The sequence below is a fragment of the Panthera onca genome, chromosome D4, assembly GCF_046562875.1.
Source record: "Panthera onca isolate mPanOnc1 chromosome D4, mPanOnc1 haplotype 2, whole genome shotgun sequence".
Classification (NCBI taxonomy): Eukaryota; Metazoa; Chordata; class Mammalia; order Carnivora; family Felidae; genus Panthera; species Panthera onca.
The window spans coordinates 90,552,852-90,575,410 of record NC_138351.1 but is presented as its reverse complement, the minus strand read 5'-3'; the positions used below and the strand labels follow the sequence as shown (position 1 = coordinate 90,575,410).

At 58.8% G+C, this 22,559-nt stretch overlaps 1 protein-coding gene across 11 annotated transcripts in view; it reads right to left on the bottom strand.

Annotated features, from left to right (window-relative positions):
- NTNG2 (netrin G2) overlaps nt 1-22,559 on the bottom strand; it is a 67,970-nt gene that overhangs the window by 25,135 nt on the left and 20,276 nt on the right. For all 11 annotated transcript variants that reach the window (XM_078436318.2, XM_078436317.2, XM_078436322.2 and 8 more), the window contains one exon: nt 12,712-13,355. In XM_078436318.2, the coding sequence (XP_078292444.2) occupies nt 12,712-13,355 (644 nt within the window). The remainder of the gene's footprint in view (nt 1-12,711; nt 13,356-22,559) is intronic.

The following is a 22,559-nucleotide window of genomic DNA, read 5'->3' as shown; positions in this document are numbered from 1 at the left end:
TAGTGAATTAGCGGAAGGGGGCAGGGCTGGGTATTAGAGGGAGGGAAGAGGGCTCCTGGGTGCCAGAGACCTTGAACGAGACTGGAGACCCCAGCAGGTGGGACCCTGAGGGCAGAGCCACAGGGAGGGGTCTGGCTTTCTCGGGGCGGGGGGGGGGGGGGGCACATAATGTGGATAAATGCTGGTGGCCGCTCCTCCTGGAACACAGGCAGGCCGGCAATTGAGTTCATTGGCCAAATCAAATTTGGGCTTCTGCGCGAAGTCCTTTTATATTAAGTGCTTTAACGTACATTACCTCCGCCAGACTATTGATAAATCCTATTACCCATTATAAAGCCAGAGGCAGCCTCCCAGCCACCGGGGGAGGCTGGTGGAGGGGAGCTGGCGGGCCCAGTGTGAGGCTTGGGGTGGCACAGTGGCTGTGACCAGGGACGGCCTGGAAAGGCTCCCCACCCCCCACCCCCGCCCCCGGAGCCTGGCCAGGCCGTTGACGAAAGATCGTGTCCTGCCCGTGAGCAGTCCCAGCACGCTGGAGGGAGGGCCAGGCCTGGTGACAGGTGTTAGCAAGCTGGCTCTGAGCTGCTACTCCCTTTCTGCTCTGGAAGGAGCTACGGATGGTCAGCTCGCTTGCTCACAGATGAACGAGTGAAAGAATTTGACACGGGGCATACCCACTTGGTTCCCAGGACCAGCCTCACCCAGTGAACAAGCCAGACCCAGACTCTCAGCTCAGTGCCTGGGGTGGGGCTGGGGGTGGGGTGCTGGCCAGTGGGGGTGCGTTCGTGGCCGCTGTAGCTGTGGCAAAGCCGTGGGACTACCAGAGTGGGGGGTCCCGGCGGGGGGGCTGTCCAGGCTTCCAGCCTTCGGGAGCCCCGGAGGGGGGCTGTCTGAGCCAAGCCAGAGGGATGAGGAGTTGGCCGGACAGGAAGGCGGCGGGCGGGGGGAGCAGAGAAGGGAAGGGGGGTGCCGGGTTGTGTTTCGGGCAGAGGGAACAGCCCAGAAGCCAGTCAGAGGGACCCACCATCCGGGCCCCTAATCTGCGAGGCCTCTGCACGGAAGGGGCAAGACCGAAGGGGGAGGCCAGTCATGTCCCCAGATGACATAGTGATGCTGGCCATGCTGTCTCTGGGGGCGGCAGGGGTGGTGATACGTGTCCATGTTAGGGCCCTGCTCAGGACGATGGGGCGGGAGGGGTGGGATTTATCTATGGAGGGGACATTTCCCCGAAGACTACAAGGGGGCCTCCAGGATCCCAAGCTCAGAAAGGGCAACTCTGAACGGGGGAGAGGTCCCGAGACCCCCCAAGTCCCGGACAGCTGAACGAAGGGTCCTCGTGGCCCCTGGGCTCCTGCTGAGGCCTCAGCTCACCGTATGGCCAGCCTCTGGGAAACAGGTGCACTCAAGGTTTCAGCGAATGATGTGCTGCGTGACAGGTGCTTGTGGAAGCGGGTTTCTGCCCGTGGGTGGGTGGGGCAGGTACACGCGCGTGTGCGTGGGGAGGGTGCGTGTAAGGCAGCAGCTGTGAATCTAACCACGCTTGATCTGGGACGACATGCCAGAGAACTTTCAGAATGATCCCCACCCCCCGCCTCCTGCCCCGGCTCCCTCTGCTGAGAATAGTCTCGAATCCATTTGCCTCCTGGCCCTCCCCCCACTGTCACTGCCCCTCCGCAGCCCTGTCTGTCCTGCCCGAGCCTGCAGGTCACAAAGCTGGGGGCCGGGGGCCCAGAGCCTGCTGGGGGCTGGGGTTCGTCCCCGTGGCACCACCAGGCTGTGGGGGCTGTGCTCTCTGCTCCGCGGCCGGTGGTAACACTGTCCTCCCAAGTCCCTTGGGCCGCGTGGAGCGTCCTTTCCTGCCCGCCAGACGGGGAGAGGAGACCCAGAGGCTCCCCCTGGCTGAAGAGGGTCGTCCTCGTGAGGGATGCCCCTGTGAATGAGGTTTGTGCCCAGGTGAATACAAGCCGGATCCTTCCAAGTAACAAGGGCCCCCGTTTCTTGTTCACCTGCTGCAGGTGGGGCCTCGAGCTAACCTGCAAGTTCTCAGACAACCCTTCCAACAGTGGGATCCCATTTTCTAGGCAGGGAAACTGAGGCTTGGGGAAACTGAAGAGACTTGCCTTGGGCCGTAAACTAGCAAAGAAGGAGTCAGATGCATATGCAGGGCTTCCCTTGGACACCAAGAGGGCTGAGTCACCACAGAGACCTCTTGGGGCCTCGGCGATGGCCATCTGTGGTTGCCAGAACTGACAGGGGCTCGTCAGAAGTGCCGGAAGCCGGATTCTGACCCAAATATTCCATCCCTCAGTGTGTTTGTGCTCTCTTCCCTCACGGGGGGTGCAAGGTCACCCCCTATCCCCTCATGCCCTCCTTCCACCTGGCGGCTCCCTCCAGCCTCTTCTCCAGCAGAAGGCCCATGTGCCATGGCGCCTCTCCATTTCCAGGAAGAGCTCTCTCCTTCCCGCTTCTCCCCACCTGCTCATGCCCCCATCCCTGCTCCCTTTCAGGGTCACGGTTCCGAAATGCCTTAACAACACCCCATTTTTACCCCTCACTCATTTTGGTTTGTTTTGTTTCGTTGAGAGAGAGAGAGAGAGAGACAGAGAGAATCCCAAGCAGATTCCACACTAAGCATGGAACCCAACACAAGGCTTGATCCCACAACCCCCGGGCTCACGACCCGAGCCGGAAATCAAGAGTCAGGTGCTCAAGCTAACTGGGCCACCCAGGCGCCCCATCCCTCACTCATTCTGTTTCATTTTTTTTGCCTCCACCCTGGAACCCTCCCCCAGACAGCTTGCGTGCCCCTTCTCTACCACGTCTGTTCTCCAGGAGGTCACCTTTGACCTCCTCCGTCTGGACCCCTCTCCCCGCCATGGCATCAGACACAGTGACCGCTCTACCTGGACACACTCCTTCCGCTTGGCTCCGGGCCCCGTCCTTCTGGGTTTTCTCCCCTCTTGGCTGCTCGTTCTCCGTGTCCAGCCTTCACTATCCAAGCCCTCAGGCGCCCGTCCCAGGCCTGATGCTCTCCGCATCCCCCCACTCCCTCTTGGCGGTTTCTTTTAAGTTAAACATACACCTGTCATAGGGCACTGTGATCCCACGCCCGGGCGTTCACTCAAGAGAAATGAAAACTATGTTCGCCTGAAAGCCTTTACCAGCACGATCACGGCAGCTTAGCTCGTAATTGCCCCAAACTGAAAGCAGCTGAAATATCTCAACAGTGACCGAATGGCTACAGGAAACGCAGACACCCATCCCACGGTGCCACACCACCCGGCCACAAAAAAGGCCACGCTCGGCGGGCCACGACGTGATGTTCCTCAAAGGCACCCACGTGCCACATGCCGGTACGTAGGGGACATTTTCAGAAAGACAACTGTGGTGACGGTAAGCAGATCAGTGGATGCTGGGGCGGGGGGCAGGGGGCCACAAAGGGGCGGCCGGAGGGAGATTTATGGGAAGATGGTCATGTTCTGGGTCTTGGCTGTTGTGGTGGCCACGTGAATCTATACGTGCGTTGAAATTCACGGAACGGTGCCCCAGAAGGTATGATTTTCACTGTACGATACAATAAAAAATAAAATAGAAAAATGTGAAAACGACTTCCTCCTTCCCCTTCCTTCTTCCCTCGCAGCCGTCCACACGTGACCGGGTAAAATCTCCATCCACCCAGTGTCTTGAGACAGAACCCGGGAAGTCCCCTGGGTGCCTCCTGCTCCCTGCCCCCACCAGCCACCCGGTGAATCCCTGACAAGGGCCCCCCCATCCCCAGATGGCCTGCGGCTCCCACCTCCACCATCAGAACCAGTCCGGGCCACCATCAGTCTTGGGAGAACCTGCCTGGTTTCCCTGCCTCTCTCAGGTCCCCTCCCAACTCAAATGTCTCGGCACCAGAAGTCGGATCACGTCACTTCCCTAACATCCGGCAACAGCTTTCACCGAACTTAGAATAAAACCGACCCCCTCCCAGAGCTGTAGGGATGGCAAGACCCGGCCAGGTCCCCTCTGCTCTTGCCTTACGGCACACGCACACTGTAGCCACGTCACGTGAAATTCTTACACCGTGTGTTTGACTGCAGGCCCTTTGCACCTGCTGTCCTCCTGCTGGAAATGCCCCACTCACCCTTGAGGCTTCGCCTTCAAAGCTGCCTCCTGGGAAGGCCTTCCCTGACCACCTGGGTCCTGGTGACGGGCCGGTCTTGCCCGCCGCCCACCGTCATACTCCCCTCCTAGCACCTCTAGTCCTCTGGGGTGGTTTGTTTCGTTCACTCCCGTCTCCCTTTTGGACCACAAGCCCAGGAGGCTCCTGGGCATGCAGCAGCTGGCTGAGCCAGGCACACGCATTGAACTGTGTTGTCCAAAAAGAGATACTGAGGTTCTAACTCCTGGTGCGTGTGAATGTGAAATTATACAGAAGTAGGGTCTCTGCAGATGTGATTCGGACACAAGAGGAGGTGATACGGAGTAGGGCGGCCCTAATCCAACGTGACTGCCGTCCTCCCAAGAAGAGCGACACTGAGCACACCAGAACGACACAGACAGCAGGGAGGAGACAGAGGCCAGGACCGGGTGACGTATCTACAGCCCATGGTGCCGGAGACTTCTGGGGGGCGGGGGTGCAGGAGGGAGGCAGCATGGATTCTCTACACATTTCGGAGAGCCTGGCCCTGCCCTCCCCCAGATCTCAGGCTTCAAGCCTCCAGAGCTGTTAAGACGATACATTTCAGGTTTTTTTAATTAATTAATTAATTTTTTTAATGTTTATTTTTGAGAGAGAGAGAGAGAGAGACAGAGCACAAGCAGAGGAGGGGCAGAGACAGAGGGAGACACAGAATCCGAAGCAGGCTCCAGGCTCCGAGCTGTCGGCACAGAGCCCGACGCGGGGCTCGAACCCACAAACCCCAAGATCATGACCTGATTCGAAGGCGGACGCTCAACCAACTGAGCCACCCAGGCGCCTCACATTCAGGTTTTTTTTAAGCCCACCTAGTTTGTGGCACTTGGTTATGGTGGCCCTAGGACACGAATAAAAGTGCCCATTAAAAATATTTCTTGAGGGGCGCCTGGGGGGCTCAGTCGGCTGGGCGTCCAACTTCAGCTCAGGTCATGATCTCACGGTTTGTGGGTTCGAGGCCTGCATCGGGCTCTGTGCCGACAGCTCGGAGCCTGGACCCTGCTTCGGATTCTGGGTCTCCCTCGCTCTGGCCCTCCCCCTCTCGTGCTCCGTCTCACTCTCCGTCAAAAATAAATAAACACTAAAAAAAATATTTGTTGAATGAACTAACATGATGGTGAGAAAACTCTCAGGAAATCCTTCTCCGTCGGCGAGGGAAAGGGGCGCACTGTTCTCCCCGCACCACTGGGAAGACATCGTTGTCCGCGGTCCCATCCCCAACCCACCTGTGGGGCTCCCCACATCTCCTGTGACCCGGCCAAGCCAGGGGCCCCTCCTGCCGCCTGGCACTGAGGTGGGGCCACACCGGTCAGGTGAGCAGAGCAGAGGCAGCCAGAGGAGCCACACCGGGCGGGGGACCCCCACGCACCCCTCAGCACAGCTCTGCTCCCTCTGGGTCTCCACGGACGGGCGATATTGCGTTAATCGCGCACATCCACTCTCGGGTGGGAGGCAACGGTTCAGGAAGCTCGGCAGATTCGGCTAAAGGGGTGTGAACCACACCTAACGAAATCTCCATCCCCGGGGAGTGGAGTTCACGTGAGTTAGTTAAAACCCCCCACAAAACCGACTCGACGAACACTGGGGATCCCTGACCCCCTTTAAGAATGGCATAAAACCCGGGGCCCCTCTTCCAGGCTGACCACGCACAGCACACACGACACTCAGCACGTGGCTCAGGGAGTCCTGGCTCCTTAAAGCCCGCCGTGGCCCTCCTCCAAGTCCCCAGCCCGGGTAGAAGGACCTTCGGGACGCACGTAGCCTGTGATCTGGTGTTTTATTGGCATAACGGTGGGCTGGTACTTACACGGGCTCACCAGGGCCCAGCCACGGCTCTACACGGCCATCGTGGCTCATCTCACGCCAGGGTGACCGTCCCCATTTCATGGAGGTGGGAAAGGAGGGGCACAGTCACTTAAGTAACCTGCCCAGGGTGACACCCGAGGCAGGATTTGCACCCAGACGGTCCGATATGGAAGCCATCCACCCATCTGTTTCTTCTTCTTCTTCTTCTTTTTTTTTTTTTTTTTTAAGTTTTTAGTAATCTCTACACCCAACGTGGGGCTCGAACTCACGACCCCGAGATCAAGAGTCACACGCTCTGGGGAGCCTGGGCGGCTCGGTCAGTTGAGCGTCCGACTTCAGCCGCTGTGAGGTCATGATCTCACAGCTCGTGAGTTTGAGCCCCACGTTGGGGCTCTGTGCTGACAGCTCGGAGCCTGGAGCCTGCTTCCGATTCTGCGTGTCCCTCTCTCTCTGCCCCTCCCCTGCTCACGCTCTGTCTCTCTCTCAAAAACAAACAAACAGAAAAGAGTCACACGTTCTTCCGACTGAGCCAGCTGGGCGGCCTGGTTTTTAAAACTGGGCTCTACACCCAATGTAGGGCTCGAACTCAGGACCCTCGGATCAAGAGTCTTATGTCTTTTTAAACCGAGGTAACATATGCATAAAATCTACTACTGTGCCGTTTTTAGGTAAACAGCTCAGTAGCATTTGGACGTCACCACCATCCGCCTCTAGAAGGTTTACGTCGTCCCCAACAGAAACTGTCTCCCCACTAAACAATAACTCTGCACACACACCCCCTTCCCTAAGCCTTTATCTTGTTTTCTGTTGCTACGATTTTGACCTCTCCAGGTACCCCACGTAAGTGGAGTCCCACAATACTCGTCCCCCTGTGTCTGGCTTATCTCGCTTCGCACAGTGTCCCCAGGGCTCACCCCTGTTGCAGCAGGTGTGAGAATGTCCCCCCGCTTGGAGGCTGAGTAACGAACAGTCCACGGTACGTGCACAGACCGCATTTTGTTAACCCATCGTCGGTCAATGGACACTCGCGTTGTGTCCACCCTTGGCTGCCGTGAACACGGGCGCACACGCATCTCTGCAAGCCCCCGCCTTCAGGGCTTGTACGTGGATACCAAGGAGTGGAATTGCGGGACCACGTGGCTTCTATTTAGGGTTCTGAGGACCCCCCCCAAAGTGTTTCTGACAGCGGCCGCACCGTTTTACGTCCCACGACAACGCGTGTTCCGTTCCTCTACGTGCTCTCTGACGCTTCTTCATCTCTTTTTTTCTGCGGGGCACGTCCATCTATCCCAGGACGACGGCCCTCGTGGGGCAGGACTCAAAGAGGAAGCACAGAAGTGACTTAGAAGGGTGCTCGGGCCCCGGGAGAAGGGCTCAGTTAACATCACTGAAGGGGGGGGCCCACCCCCTCTGCCCCGAGTGGGGTCCCAGCATGAGAAGGAATCAGCCCAGGAAGAACAATTCACACACTCCTTCTCACCCCGGTTCCCTGCAGAAAGGCCCGGGAAGAGACTAGAAGGAGGGTCAGAAGGGAGAAGGTGCCTCTCCCCCTGATGCACGCGCCCCTGCCCACTGCCCTCCACGCTCACACCCAGAGCAGAAATCTTCCCTCCGAGGTTTCTATTCTCGTCCTAAGTTCCGTCCGTCTCCAGTTACCGGGTGATCAATAGGGACAAGACGTTTGTGGAAGAAGGACAAGAAGGCAAGAAGCAGGGAAGGGGGGAGGGAAGAACACCCGGGGCGGGGGGCGGGGGCGACTGGCCGCTTGGGGGTCGGACATGCCCATCTGGGCTTGGCTCTGTCTCCCCCTCTCCAACCTCCTCCTGGGTAGGACGAAATGCCTACAACCTGACACCCACCAAATCTTTAAGCGGTTTCTATAAGCTCCGGTTGGCTTAATCAACAGTTATTATAGTACGGAACAGGTGCACGGGACCTTAATCTGACACACAGGACCTGTCTCCTTCATCTCCCACAAACACCACCCTGCTTGGCTTGAATGCCTCCAGGAACAGGGAACTCACTCCTCCTTTCCGGTCCCCAGCTGCCAAAGGCCCAACTGGACCGGGTCCCTGGAGCCTCTAAGAATTTTCTGAGCAGACAAATTTGCCCCTGGTCAGGGCTTGGGGGTGGGAAGAGGATGACCCCCGCCCACTCTCTGTCCTAGACCCAGAGTGCTCAGGCCTGGCAATGTTTCCCGTGGCCCAGCTCCCGGATGCCCACCCTGGCCAGGGGCCTGCTGAATTCTCTTAGTCTAGCAGCTACGCTATCACGCCTGAGACAAGACACGAAAATCTCACAGCGTGAGGGGCCCGCCATCCGCTCATGAGCCGCCCTGGGCCACAAGTGTGTTTTGTTTTACCTGGACGGGGGGGGGTTAAAAAAATGTCGACGTAGGTGCCCACGTTTTAAAAATCACGAAATTTTACGCAGGTATCTGCTACGTGCCTTCTCTTGTTATCGCAGAAGGCCTGGCGATATTGGGTCTCTTGTTTGGGTCCCCACTTCTCCGCAGACCACACCCTTCCCCGTTGTCTCTCCTGGACCACGCTGTCCAGGGATGCTGTCTTCCCCGCTTAAGGGAAACAAAGCTCTTTGTGGTGGGGCTGGGGAACGTGGCGTCTTAAAAACCTCTCCTGTATGAATCTGGCCGGGCTTGGGCTTCGCTGAGCTTGAAACACTTGGGGGTGGAGGTGGGGGCTCTGTTTCTACTCCAAGGACAGCAACGGGATGGTCACATTTCTTCTCAAATCCAGATGTCGCCCCAGATTTGCCACACAGTTAGAGTCGGCTGCACCCCTGCTTCCACACCTGAGTTTCCCCAACTGTGCAAGGAGAAAACAGCTCCCGTCCCCTTCCTGCCTGCCAGGAGCGTGAGTAAATAAGGAAGCGGGACCCCCGCCACCCCCACCCCCGCTTTCTCTCTATCCCAGACCCAGGGTGGGCAGGACCGGCAAGGCTTATTTTGCCAGGGTCCGCGGGGAGGCAGGGCCAGTGGGGGCAGAGGCTTCAAGGTGCTGGATCCTGTTTTGGGTGGGGGTGTAGTGACATCTGCTCCTTCTCTCACCCCTGATCTGTACCCTTTCCTCATTCCCCAGGGGCTTCCTCCAGCTGCTTTGTCCCCCTCCCCCCCCCCCAGCAGCCAGGTGCCTCTGCACTCCCCCCAACCCCCAATCTGGGTCCCCCTTGAAGGTGCAAATAGCTGACAATCGTGGCAGGGCGGGAGCAACCACAGTATCAGAGACCTTTGGATTTGGGAGAGGGGGCCAGCGAGATGGCCCTGTATAGAGACGGACTTGAGCTTGGACACGCTTGCATTGGCTCTTGGGTGTCTGGTGTTTAGTTTAACTGTGTGATCTCCTTATATTCCCTGACCTCAGCTTCCTCAGGTGAGAACACGAGGTAGAGGGGAGCACGGTCTCTGTAGGGAAAGCTCCACGAGGTGGAGATCAGGTCTGGCTTGCTCAATTCCAGGTTCTCGGCTTAGGGGATCTTAGCGATGCAATAACCATCGGGGAATCAGACGACTATTAATTAAATAAGAAAATGTGCACGAAGCCCTTAGCTCCGCGAGCCTCCGCCAATGTGACTGCAGCAAATGCTCAATAAATACCAGCTACTATTGTTGGCAGGCCACGGGGGCGGGGGAGGCACTCTGGGCCATGAAACTCTCAGGGAATCCCAGAACGGGTTCAGTGTGAGATCCCAGAGCCTGAGAGCCCTCGGGCAGTCCCCAGGTGCCCACTCAGGAACGTCAAGGCCATCATCTGGGCGTCTCCCCGGGCCTGTCTGGCTTCCCGGCCACAGCTGGGGTTTCCCACCAGGAATTCAAAAAAGAGCAGAGGAAGTCGCAGCCCTTTGCCGAACCATCTGACCAGACCTAATTAATCGATGAGCCAAGCTGTCGCTTTCCTGCCAAACAGCCGCCTGAAGAGTACTTACTTTATCTGTGAATTGATTGCCGTCCTGTTGCCACCACTATGCCTGATCCCCGCCGCCCGCGGAGGCTGAGTGCCAAGGGGAGACGGGAGCTGCCGAGCAGGGGCCGGCCTGCCACCTGGCCAGGGAGACGTGGTCTCCAGGCGTCCCAGTCCTCAGGCTGCAGATGGGAAACTGAGGCCCAGAGAGGGGTGCGGAGGGACAGGGCCAGAACCCAGCCCGTCCGGCCCTGGATCCCCCAGTAAGGTGGAAGGAGGACCACTGACCAGACTCCTGAAGATGGGGGTCCCCTGCAGCAGCCCGAGGCAGATGGGAAAAGCGGCCACACCCCCCCAAAAGGTGTGGAGATCTGGTTTCCACCATGATGCTGCTAAGCCAGCTGGGGCTGCTGGGTGGAGGGAGGGTCTCATACCAACCACTGCCTCCCCGGGGCGGCCTGAGGCCACCAGAGGCCCAGGACACGGATCAGAAAGCTGGATCCTCGACCCCCGGCCTCCACGACGGTGGCCCTAGATCAGGTGGCTTCGAGAACATTCCTGAGTGAACAGAACCTGCCCCAAGCGGGGGAGGGTTAGAAGTCACGGGTGTCAGAACCACGGGCCCCTGTATGCGCACCTGCCGGCCTTGAACTGAACCTCCTAAACAACCGCTTGCCTTTGTCTTGGCCCCCCTGGAACACACACGCGTGGGCCAAGTAAGATGACGTGCACTCGCAAGCTGAAAACGAAAGCCCGCCCCTCCCTGGCCAGCCCCGCTCTGCAGGCAGGACCACAGTGATCTGTCAGCCCACGAAGTTTCCAGCCCTGACCTGTACCCGTGAGGCTCTTCCCGGGCCCGGGCAGACTTCCGTCCGACGCCTACACCCAAGATGTAGAAATTCTGCACGCGGGTATAGTATACATTTTACAAAAATGGGCTTATCCTGGACACGGCAGGCAACGAATTGCTTTTTCCTCTCATCAGTAACTCTGGGCTTGGGTGGCCTTTCCAGCCGTGGAAAGACGCCCCCAGCGTATGTCGCCAGGCCCATGCGGCCTAACCCGTGCTCCCGACTCCTGATTACGCCCCACCATTTAACTGTCTATCGTCACCACCCAGTGAGAGGGGCGCGATTGTTATCATCCCCATTCTACAGACGGGAAAACTGGGGCACGGGGAGGCCCTTGTCCAGAGTCTCCCGGCCAGTAGACAGAAGTGCTGGCAAAGCCAACCAGCCTGTCCGGCCCCACGGCCATCCTCCCAACTGTCACACCAGGGATTTGCACGCCTGAGCGCACCTCAGAATCCCCGGAGGGCTCGTGGAAACACAGAGTGCTGGGCCCGCCCCCGGAGTTTCTGATGCAGGAGGTCAGGTGTGGGGCCCGAGAATTTGCATTTCTAGCAGGCTTCCGAGGGAATGCTGACGCTGCCAGGCCCGGAGTCACGGCTGGAGAGCGCCACATGCTCCTGTCCCTTGTGTCTGACCCCTTGCTTGTGCAGGGCCCGGGCTTCCCCGAGCCTCTCCCCCGAGTGCACACCAGGGAGTTACAGAGCTGGCTCAGGGACAGAGGACTTGCCCCTGCAGACCAGCGCCTTATCTGTCGGGTGAACGAATGGCCCGGACAGCAGGGGGGACGTGTCATCCTCTGCCATCTTTTCTGGGGAGCAGAGGCTGTTTTCACCTATGATGGTCTTTTGCCTCCGCCCAAAAGTGGCCTCAAAACATCTCCTGCCCCAAAGCTCCGAGTCAAGGATTAACGCGGCCGGTGTGGGCTATCCACACCCCGCATATCCCCAAGAAAAGTCTGGCTCTTGATTTCTTGATTGGCTTCTGGGAGGCAGCCTCCGAGCCCTTGCAACGTCTTGCCTGGTAAGAGTGTCTTTGTGCACCCGGGGTTTCGGGACAGATCAGATCGCGGATGGCGATGATGTGATTTACGGCAGGGGGCTCTGGGTCAAGGGACGGGAGACCCAGGTCAAACATACAGGCAGTCAGCCATGCCTACGTGATCCATTCCCAACACGAACCCCGGATGCCAAGGCTGGCGCAAGCCTCCCCGACTGCCACGCCTCCACACGTTATCGCGCATCATTGCCGTGAGCGTCGAGTGCTGTCTGCAGGACCGCGCCGGCTCGCACCGGTGTCCCCCAGAGCCCGCCCAGGCCACCTTTTCCTGTTGCTGATCTCAATCTCTTTTCAGTGTGATAAACCGTAATTGAGCGCGTAACAGTCTGGCCAGGTTCTGGGAGTCCTTCCAGCAAATCATTAGGCCCGAGGGTGGTCTCGGGGACCCCCAGACACAAGCACCAATTCACTGAGTTGCTGGACAATTACAGAGCACTCCCTGAGCGCATGGCTTTCACCCAAGCCCTGCCCACACTGCCCAGCTCCGCTGGTCTCCTCTAGGCCTTCCAGCCCTCCAGGCCCTACGGGGGGCCTTTATCATCCACCATTCACCTCCCTCCACGGAAAAACCCGTGTGGCCACCACAAGCAGCCTCGTGGGTGAAATACGACATAACATCCTGAGAATCAGGTGACATCTCAGGAAGAAGGTAACATCCTGGGAACCAGGGGATATCTCAGGAATCACGTGACGTCTCAGGAACCAGTAACATCCTGGGAACCAGGTGATATCCTGGGTACTATCTAACCTCCCAGGAATCAGGCAACATCCCGGGCACCAGGTAACATCCCGGGAACTAGGTACTGTCCTGAGTCCCAGCTCACATCCCGGGAACCAGGTAACGTCCTGAGCACCAGCTCACATCCCGGCGCGCCCCTCCCCGCCCCCCCCCCCCCAGGCTTACCTGCCAATGACCTCGATGTTGGAGATAGCATAGAAGTACTTGTAGAGGTTCTCCCGCTGCACGTAGGTGCCCCCCAGCGCCGGGCGCAGCAGCCTCATGCGCAGGTCCGTGAGGGTGAAGAAGTCCTTGAGGCCCTTGGCGCTCTCCAGGCGCGTGTAGAGGTTGCCCATGTTGCGCATGTCGGGGCCGGCGAAGATGGCCAGGCGGTCCCGCACCTCGAAGCGCACGTGCTTCTCCTTCTTGGAGCCCGCCCAGCGCGAGTACTCCTCGGTGCACAGCACGCGGTGGGCGCCCGACGCCGGCAGGTCGCGCGCCCGGCGGGGGGCCATGCCGAAGGCCTCCGTGCAGTCCTCGGCGTAGAACTGGTAGGGGTGCCACGTGCGCCCGTTGTCCAGGGACTTCTCGAGGACCATGGCCGTGGGCCGGCCGTACTCGAAGGTCACCACCACGTCGTCTGTCAGCTCCACGCTCTTGTTCCACGAGAGGGTGATGTTGGCTTCCAGGGGGCTTGGGTAGCGGCTCCAGGTGATGCTCTGCCAGTACGTGGCCAGGCCCTCATCCTCCCTGTCGAACATGAGCCGGGGCGGGTGGGCCAGGTCCGGGTTGGACGCGTCGCACTCGTTGCTGCACAGGTAGGGGTTCTCCTGTAGGGGGAGGAGACGGCAGGGGTGGGCGCCGGCCGCTCGGGGGGGGGGCCCCGGGGAGCCGCGGCCCGGCCCGGCCCCGCCCCCCCCCCCACCCCCCACCGCGTGCCCGGGTGTCGACCGGGAGGTCGGGGGGCCCGTGGTCTGGTGTCCGGGCGCCGGGCGCCTCTCCTGGGCCGGCAAGCCGTACCCGTTTCCCCAAGGCACACGAAGTCACGCAGGCCCACGGCTTCCCAAGGAAACACACACTCGCTCCTACTCCAAATACAGACCATCAAGAAGGGAGAGCGTGTGCGATGGGCTCCTCGTGGCCCGCGGGATGAAGTCCTACCTCTTCAACACAACTCTTCAGCACTCTCCTTCCACCGTATACCTGGAGCCCAGTCTCCCCCTCCCGGGCTCCCGTCCTCCACTCCCGCCGGCCGCCGTGTCCGTGCCCCTGAGCCTTTGCAGACGATATTCCCTCTCCTCGACGTGCCCTCCCGCTCTCTGCCGGCCTTGAAAATTCCTACTCACGTTCTTCACCCTTTAAACATCTCCCACCCCAAGACGCCCTCCTGACCTACTTTAAACGGTACCATCCGTTTAAAGCAACCCGAGAAAGTCAAAGTCACGGCAAATATTGGTTGAACCGCCACCCGGCGTCAGGCATGATGTCTCTGTTACAGACCTCATGCAGAGTCTGGGCGTGCCGGGAGGTTGCTGGGTGAGTCTCAAGAGGGTGTATCTTTGTGGCGGGTCACTTCCGGGGCCTTGGCACAGGCCTGGTGGGCTCAGTGGGGGGGGGGGGGCAGGGACGCTGGCTCGGCCCCCCATTTTCTCTGCCTCCTCCCCACCTGCCCCCCAGGAGGCGGGCAGCCCGCTCCCAGCCACGGATGTGGCCCCTCAGCTGTCACAGATGCACCAGGCCAGTGCATACCCTAACAGTAGGGGAAACCGCTCATGGGGAGACAGAGGGTCCTGGAGACTCTCTCCACCGTGGGGCTCAGTTATCTGTAGGCCCAAAACTGTTCTAAAACATAGGCTATTAATTAAAAAAGAAAAAAAAAAAAAAAAGCCGTCACAAAGAACCACAGTGCCCAGACGGCTCACGGCCCTTTTTGATGAATATTTCAGGTCTCTGGTTTGCTCAGAGACAAAAAAGCGTGGATGTGAGTTAAAGTCTCTCCCTCCAAAATGAGCCACCGGCTCCCACGGGGGGAGTGGGCGCGTTGCCTCCTGAGAGGCCGGGCTGGTGCCCCGGCCAGCATCACCGCTGATGCCCTTTAGTGGGGGACGAGTTCCCAGGCCGCCCCGGGGTCCTGGGTGGGCAGGCTGGCCCCGGAGATTACTGCGGCAGGCTCCACAAAGCCTTGACCAAAATAGCTCTGTCCTTGGTCCCCCGTGGTGCCGCTGTCCCTCTCACCTGGCCCGGGCCCGCTGATCCTCAGGATGTGCAAACCTCGGGATGGAAGGGGTAAGCCGCTGAGTCCAACTCCTTGCTCAGCAGACGGGAGAACAGGAGAACAGGAGGGACTGGCCCAGGTCCCCTTGACAGGGGGTCGCGTTTGAGGATGAGGCCTGCTCCTGTCCTAGACAACCTCGGGGGTGTCCTGAAACGCGGGTGACTTTGCAACATGGCAGGGACAGGCATCTGGCTCTGCTCGTGGGGGGTCCCAGCTCCCTTGAGCTCCAGCTGAGTGACCTTGGGCCATTGCCCTGAATGGGAAGGGGGCTGAGAGGCTCCCTGGGGACGGCCCAGCGGCCTGCAGAGGCCAGCAGGCTGCGAGGGCTAGAGGAAACAAGCCCCCCTGGGGGGACAGCCCCTGCCCCAGTCCCTCTGCCGGCCCCCAGCGGAATCCAGAGGCAGATCTGGCTCTGGTCATGCCATTTGGGATGGAGACGCCCCAGAGCTCACACATGGACACTGGGGGCAAGAGGACCCTAGGTTGGCATCCCCACCCCCCCACCCCCCCAGCAATCTCACGCTTCCCACCCCCAGTTCCCCTTCTACTGCTGCTGGTACCCTGTTAACGGCTAACTTGTGTCTCCCTCCAAATCCCTCCCTAAACATCAGGATCTCGGAATGTGACTGGTCGGAGATAGGGGCCTTTAAAGGGTGATTAAGTTAAAATGAGACCATTAAGGGGCGTCCAGGTGGCTCAGTCAGTTAAGCGTCCGACTTCCGCTCAGGTCATGATCTCGTGGTTCGTGGGTTCGAGCCCTGTGTCGGGCCCTGCGCTGACCGCTCAGAGCCTGGAACCTGCTTCCGATTCTGTGTTCTCCTCTCTCTCTGCCCCTCCCCCACTCATGCACGCTCTCTCTTTTTCTCTCTCAACAATAAATAAACAACCAAAAAAATGAGACCATGAGGATGGGTCCTGATCCAACACGACTGGTGTCCTTGTAACGAGAGGAAGTTTGGGTCCACAGAGAGACACCGGAGGCACGTGCACACAGAGGGGAAAACCACGTGAAGAAGAAGGAAGAGGGTGGTCATCTGCAGGCCGAGGAGAGAGGCCGCAGAAGAAACGAGACCTGCCTGGGGCTTCAAGGGTCACACCAACTTTGATCTTAGACTTTGGGCCTCCAGAGGCATGAACAAATACGTTTCTGTTGTTTAAGCCACCCGGGACCTGGCTCATCCCCAAGTTGGGGACAAAAGGAAGATTAGGGTGGGAGCAACAGTTCAGAGGGGCAGGACTGAATTGTGAGTTTTTTATGATTTCCCCAGAAGCTCCCTCTGGGGCTCTCTCTCTGCAAGCCTGGTCTCCGGCACGCCGTCACCAGGTGACATCATACTTCGTGCGCATCCGGATAACTCCCATCGATCCAGCACCGAAGGCTGTGCCTTTTCCCTGGTTGCCTCATCTCCTCTCCCCTCTGAGTCTGTGCTCCTGTGGCCACTCTCCCTCCTCGGGGTTTTCAGAGCCCTACCCCCATGCACCTCCTCCAGGAAGCCCTCCTTGCCTGACTCAATATTTAAACCCCGTTCCTTTGTCATCCATCCTGGGTTATCAGGGTGTTCATCTGGGACAGCGTGGGAAAGCCTCTGTATAGGGCCTGGACCTCAGTAGCCGGTCACTAAATTAGAGTTATTACGGTCGTCATATTAATCAGTTATTCACGTAACGACGCTTCGGTTAATACTCCTCTATCTCCGGTCGGATGTCGATATTACTCCTGTCAACCCTCCTAACTGCTGTGACTCACCCACACTTCACCTTTCCCCGGTTTTTCTCCACCCCCCTGCCTTACCTCCCCTGCCCAGCCTCTTGGGGGACCCCACGGGGGGACATCGGATCCAGCACGACCCCCGGCTGCGTCAGCCTGTCTGTTACCAGGAAGACTGACACGGCCCGCTCTGCCAGGGGACGGGGGGCTCCAGCTCGGCTGCCGACACCATGCGGCCTTCACCTGCAGTGCCCTCTGGCCCCCCGCTCCCCCGGCCCGGGAAGCAGATGGTCAGAAACTAATGAATCAGCCTGTGCATTTACCAGCCCCGCGCCTGCTGCTGAACGGGCTTAATCAACAGCGAGCACGATAAATACATCCCAAGCCATCGCCAGCACAAGTCTCTCCGCCTCTCTCCCATTTCACTTCTTCCTTCCGCCGCCCTGCCCTCGCGCCCCAAGATCTTTGAATTCCATTTAACCACTTAGGGGTGCGGGGCGTGTCCCGTGCTGAAGGCGATGTCCACGCGGAACCAGCCATCCGTCCCAAAGGGCGAGGCTCTGGCCCTCGCGTTCCTTCTGTTCTCCCCTAGCAAGGGTCCCGAGGAGGAGCCTGGGGTGAGGGGCCCAGTTTACCCCAAGCCCCCCCACCCCCACCCCGTCCCAAGGGCTGTGCTTCAGCTCATTACAGCAGGTGCGAGGGAGGGGCTGGAGGGTCGGCGTCTCCTTCCTCAGTTTGCACATTTCCACCCGTCTCTGTGAGATCAGGCTAATAATGAAACAAACAGTCCAAATAATGCCTAGTGTCTAATACCTGGCGCTCAGAGCCTGGAACCTCTCATACCAGAGAGAAAGTTAGGGGGTGTTTGAGGCACGCCTTTAACCTTTTAGGATGATACCAAAGCCAACATCTGATATTATCAAAAGCAGTAATTAGTTGTTTAGACCTTTTACGAATAGCACCAAAAAAAAAAACAAAAAAAAAAAACGAAAGAAATAAGAATCATGTCCCTAATTAAAAGCTTTGAAACTTTCTCCCAAAAAAAAAAAAAAAAAAAAAAAAAAAGTCACACACCACATTTTGCATCAAATCCTGGGGATTCATGGGGTCCCATCTCCCCATTTAGGAGCCCCGGTTCTGGAGTCTGGAGCAGTTAAGGAAACTGGCTTGGAGCTCCACAAGTCCTGGGTTTAATCTCAGCTCTATCCCTTGAGGCTGTGTGCCCTCGAGAAACTTGCTTTACCTCTCTGAATGTTACGTTTCTCATCCAACCTGTGACATAACGCGCGTGAAATACCTAGAAAACGTCTCTGCAGCAACGATTATTCAACAGCAGCTCCAGACACACTCGCTCAGGGGCTTTCCCTGCAACCTTCCTTGGGAAGAAGTAAGGCTGAGGGCAACCGGCTCATTAACAGTAAAATCAGAGCCTCACATGAGCCGCCGGCTGCCTTGGGGACCGCGGGCTCGGGAGAGCCTAGCGATCCCGCCGTTCACCGAGCGCTAACCGTGTGCCAGGGCTGGGCACCCATTCCACGTGGCAGACTCCCAGCATCCCCCCGGGCGGTCAGTGCTCCCGAGGACGTGCCACCCCCCACGTCACTTCCTCTGAGCACAGCGGGATGCAGCCAAGGAAACCTTGGGGAAGCCCAGCCCGTCCTACCTGCCTGGCTGCAGGCTCTCCTATCTCTGCAGACACACCCAGGAGGGGTGGGGGTGGTGGGGAGGGGCAGGGGCGCAGGGCGAGGGGAAGGCAGCCAGCTAGGACGACAGCACCAGAGAACGGGGTGGGAACAAAGCGACAGACACACCGAGCAGGAGTCGCTTGGGAAGAAGTATCCTACGGAGAAACCATTTCGTACCACGATCTTCAAACCTATCCGCGGGCTCTCGGATGCTTTCGCTCTTATGTCATTTTCTGTGCAAAGGGGCGACGGGGGCGGTGGTGGTTGCCGTTGGGAGTCAGAAGCCAGCCTGGAAGCAGTGTAGACGACAGCTTCGGGCGAAAAACATAATCGAGCAGGAAAGCCAACTGTGAGCAGGGATGGGGGTAACCGTGCCCAGGGGAGGTCTGGCTGTCTGGACCAAGGAGCCTGGGCGGGGGCAGCGACTGAAACTGTAACCAAGCCTCGGGGAGAGGAACCAACAGCTCTGCGAGGACGGGCCCGCATCCTACCCCGGGTTGAGATGAACAATCCCCGACGGGGCGGGCCGTGGTGACGTGTGCAGCAGTGTCAGAGAACTCCCCCAGGCGCCCGCCGGCCACACACAAACCCCCGCACCTCCCCACTGGAGGGGAAGCCCTGCGAGGGCAGCGGCCCCACCCTCCTCCTTCCTCCCTGCAGCCGGGACCCTCGGGGCTGCTTGGGAAAACTTGGCGGAGTGGACAGAGTCCAGCAAGGGCGAGAGGGCTGACTTCTCAGGGCCCCCGTGAGAATCACACTAGGCTCCGCGTGGCAAGCACCTTGCGTGACCCCGGCTCGCCAGCGATGGGTGTAGGGACAGCACCACGGCCGCCGCCAGCTGGGCAAATAGCACGGCCCACACCCCACGCGTGGGCCGTCCTGGAAGATGGGGTCCTTACATTTACGGTCTACAAAGGAGGAAAGGCTGAACAATGTCTCAAGGTCACACTGCTTTTTTGTTTGTTTCTTTGTTGAACATTTATTTATTTTTGGGAGGCAGAGAGAGACAGAGCGCAAATGGGGGAGGGGCAGAGAGAGAGGGAGACGCAGAACACGAAGCGGGCTCCGGGCTCCGAGCCGTCGGCACAGAGCCCCACGCGGGGCTCGAACCCACGGACCACGAGATCGTGACCTGAGCCGAAGTTGGACGCTGAACCCACTGAGCCCCCCGGGCGCCGCAAGGCCACACTGCTTCGAAGGGGCCAAGTGGGACAAGAAGCCAGGGAGTCGGGCTCGGTGATGTGGCAGGAAACTATGCCCTTCGCCCAAAAGGGAAGGACGCCACCGCCCCCAGACCCGTGCCGCTCGCTCCCTTGAGAGTCGGGTTCCACGGGGAGGCAGACAGCCCACGGCTCTGCCACCCAGGCGTGTGGGCAGGCCCAGGGAACAGTTTAGCAGCTGACAGATTTTTCTGAACCTGTCTGCCGAGTTGCCAACTGAACTGTCTCATGCTCAGCCCGTCAACCTCGGCGCGGCTGGAGGCATCTGCCGGTGGGAGGCGGGAGGCTGCCAAGGAGAGCCCTGGGGAGGGGTGGGGGGCAAGGGGTGCCAAGGCGGAGGGACGAGGGGCAGGGCCATCACCAGGCATCCCGAGGGCTCTGAGGGTCAGGCGAGGCAGCACCAGCTCCCTCTTGCAGAACTGGACTTGGGCGAGCAAAGGTAGGGGAAAGGCAACAGGCAGCTGAACCAGCCCGTCCCTCCACCTTGCAGGATGCTTCTAGAACTCCGGGGGAAACTCTTCCAGCCTGGGCAGGTGTGTCAGTCAGTCCTAAGTCCCCTGACCCATAGGGTCACGGATCTGGGATTCAGGTGATTGTCCCTAACCCCACGTATGACCCTGGGCGGGGACTTGCCCTGTCGGTGCCTCAGTTTCCCCATTCGGGAAATGATCGAGCTCTGACACTGACCTCGCCGAGTCCACATTCCTCGGCCCCCCACCCCACCTGGGAGGAAGGGCACAGAGGGAGGGCAACCCCTCCTCCCTCCACTCCAGGGAGAAAGCCAGGGTGCCCAGGGAATTCTCCCTAACAAATTATTTCCTATTTATTGGTAAGAGAAGTTGCAGCGGGGATAAATTATTAACTAAGCGGAAACGAGATTCTGTCGCGAGCAGATTCTAATTCCAGCTGCCCTGGCGGTCTCTGGCTCCCCACCCCCTCCCTCCCTGACCTCTCCTCCTGGGGCTCCACTGACCCCTGTCTCTGTGGCTCCCCCCTCCCCAACACCCTCGGGCCCCGCAGGCTTCTCTCCCTCACCCTTTTGAGTTTCTGTTTGAGCTGGAGCCTGGACCAAAGCAAGGTCACCCCTCCCTGCTCGTGAATCAGCAGAAAGCGACCCGAATGGCATTTCAGGGCAGAGCTGTCGCTGGCCAGGGCAGCTCCTCTTGTTTTTTTTTTCTTTTTTGGTTTGGTTTCTTGTTGGAGCCATTTCTTCCCAGCCCAGCCATTACTCATAGGAAAGGCCAGGAGCCTGGACAAGGGGCTTTCCCTGGCCTCATCCATCCCGGCAATGAGCATCCAGAGGCCACGGCGACAGCCCCCCAACTCGCCCCCAGCCCCCGGCTCCCACCTGCCACAGTGGGCTTCTCCTGGTCAAAGGTCCACCTCAGACCCCCCCGGACCCGCCCTGACCCCAGTTATTCAGCTGCCCAGATCAGCTCTCCACTGTTCCAGTTGCCCAAGTTGTGTGGGAGGAAAGGGAGGCCTTTCACTTCAACCTTGCCTACAAGTTACCTCCTTCCAGAACCTTCTGTGACTGGGACTGCACTCTAGGACAGCAGGGACCAGGTCCGGCCTACCCGTTCCCCACACTCCCCAGTGACGATTTGCATGAGGACCCCCAGCCATTGGCTGCCACGAGAGTGTTTGTCGAGCCCTTACTCATGAGGGCACCTTCTCACCCGTGCCAGTCAATCTCTTTGCTCCGGCGCAGCTCAGAGAGGGTGAGCAACCTGCCCGGCACCACCCAGGGAGGACTGTGTGGCTAGCCGGCTTCCGACAGCCGTGGGAGCAGACGGCTGAGGTTGGTTCTAGAAGCCAGCAGGGACCCCCACCCGCCAGTCCCGTGCCCCACCTCTGGCTTCCCCAACAGACACGGCCAGCAAGACCTTCTGGTGACCAGAGGGCATCAGGTTGCCCCGGAGGACTGTCCAGGAGAGGGTCAGCTGGGAAGCCAAGGTCAGAAGGACAAGGGTGCAAATGTCAAACCCCCACTCACCAGGAGGGCAGGTCTAATAGGACTGATTTCCTCCCTCAACTGAAGAGCCAGAGGGGATGGGTGGGGCCTTGTCAAGGCTCTGGCCAGACAAGAGTTAATCTCTCCAGGAGCTTAAAATTGTATAGCAGTCTCCCCCCCACCTCATCCACACCGGATACTTTCTAGTACCCCCAGTGGATGCTTGAAAACCCAGATAGTACCAAACCCCACATATACTGGTTTTTTTCTTCTTTTTTAATGTTTATTTTTACATACATTTATTTATTAATGGGGGGGCGGCGGAGAGAGAGAGAGAGAGCTCGTGAGCAAAGGAGGGGCAGAGAAAGAGGGAGAGAGAGAGAATCCCAATGCGGGACTCGATCCCACGACCGCGAGACCTCGATCTGAGCTGATATCAAGAATTGGACGCTCAACTGGCTGAGCCACCCGGATGCCACTACCTTTTTGTTTTTATTTAAGAAATCTCTACACCCAGGGGGCCCTTGGGTGGCTCCGTCGGTGAAGCATCCGACTTCGGCTCATGTCACGATCTCGCGGTCCGCGAGTTCGAGCCCCGCGTCGGGCTCTGTGCTGACGGCTCGGAGCCCGGAGCCTGCTTCGGATTCTCTGTCTCCCTCTCTCTCTGCCCCTCCCCTGCTCATGCTCTGTTTCTCCCTCTCTCTCAAAAAGTAAATAAACATTAAAAAAGAAAAGAAAAGAAATCTCTACACCCAACGTGGGGCTCCAACTCACGACCCCGAGATCAAGAGCTGTGTGCTCTTCTGACGGGGTCAGGCAGGCAGCCCATGCCGTTTTCCCCTGTAAGCGCACAACTATGATAGAGTTTCATTTACCAATTAGGCACAGCAAGAGAGCAACAATGGTGACTAACAATAAAATAGAACAGTCATAACCAATCACGGTCACAAAAGTTATCTGAGTGTGGTCCCTCTCACTCTTCCTGTGCTGTCCTCGCCCCTCTCGTGATACGAGGCGACGAAAGGCCTACGTGACGGGGTGCGGTGAGGCGAGGGATGTGGGCACGGGGACACAGCGTGGGGCCACCGTCTGACCCAACGCCAGGAGGGAGATCATCAGCTTCCAGACCACGGTTGACTGTGGGTAACTGAAACCACAGATAAGGGATGGCTGCTGTACTCTTAAAAAAAAA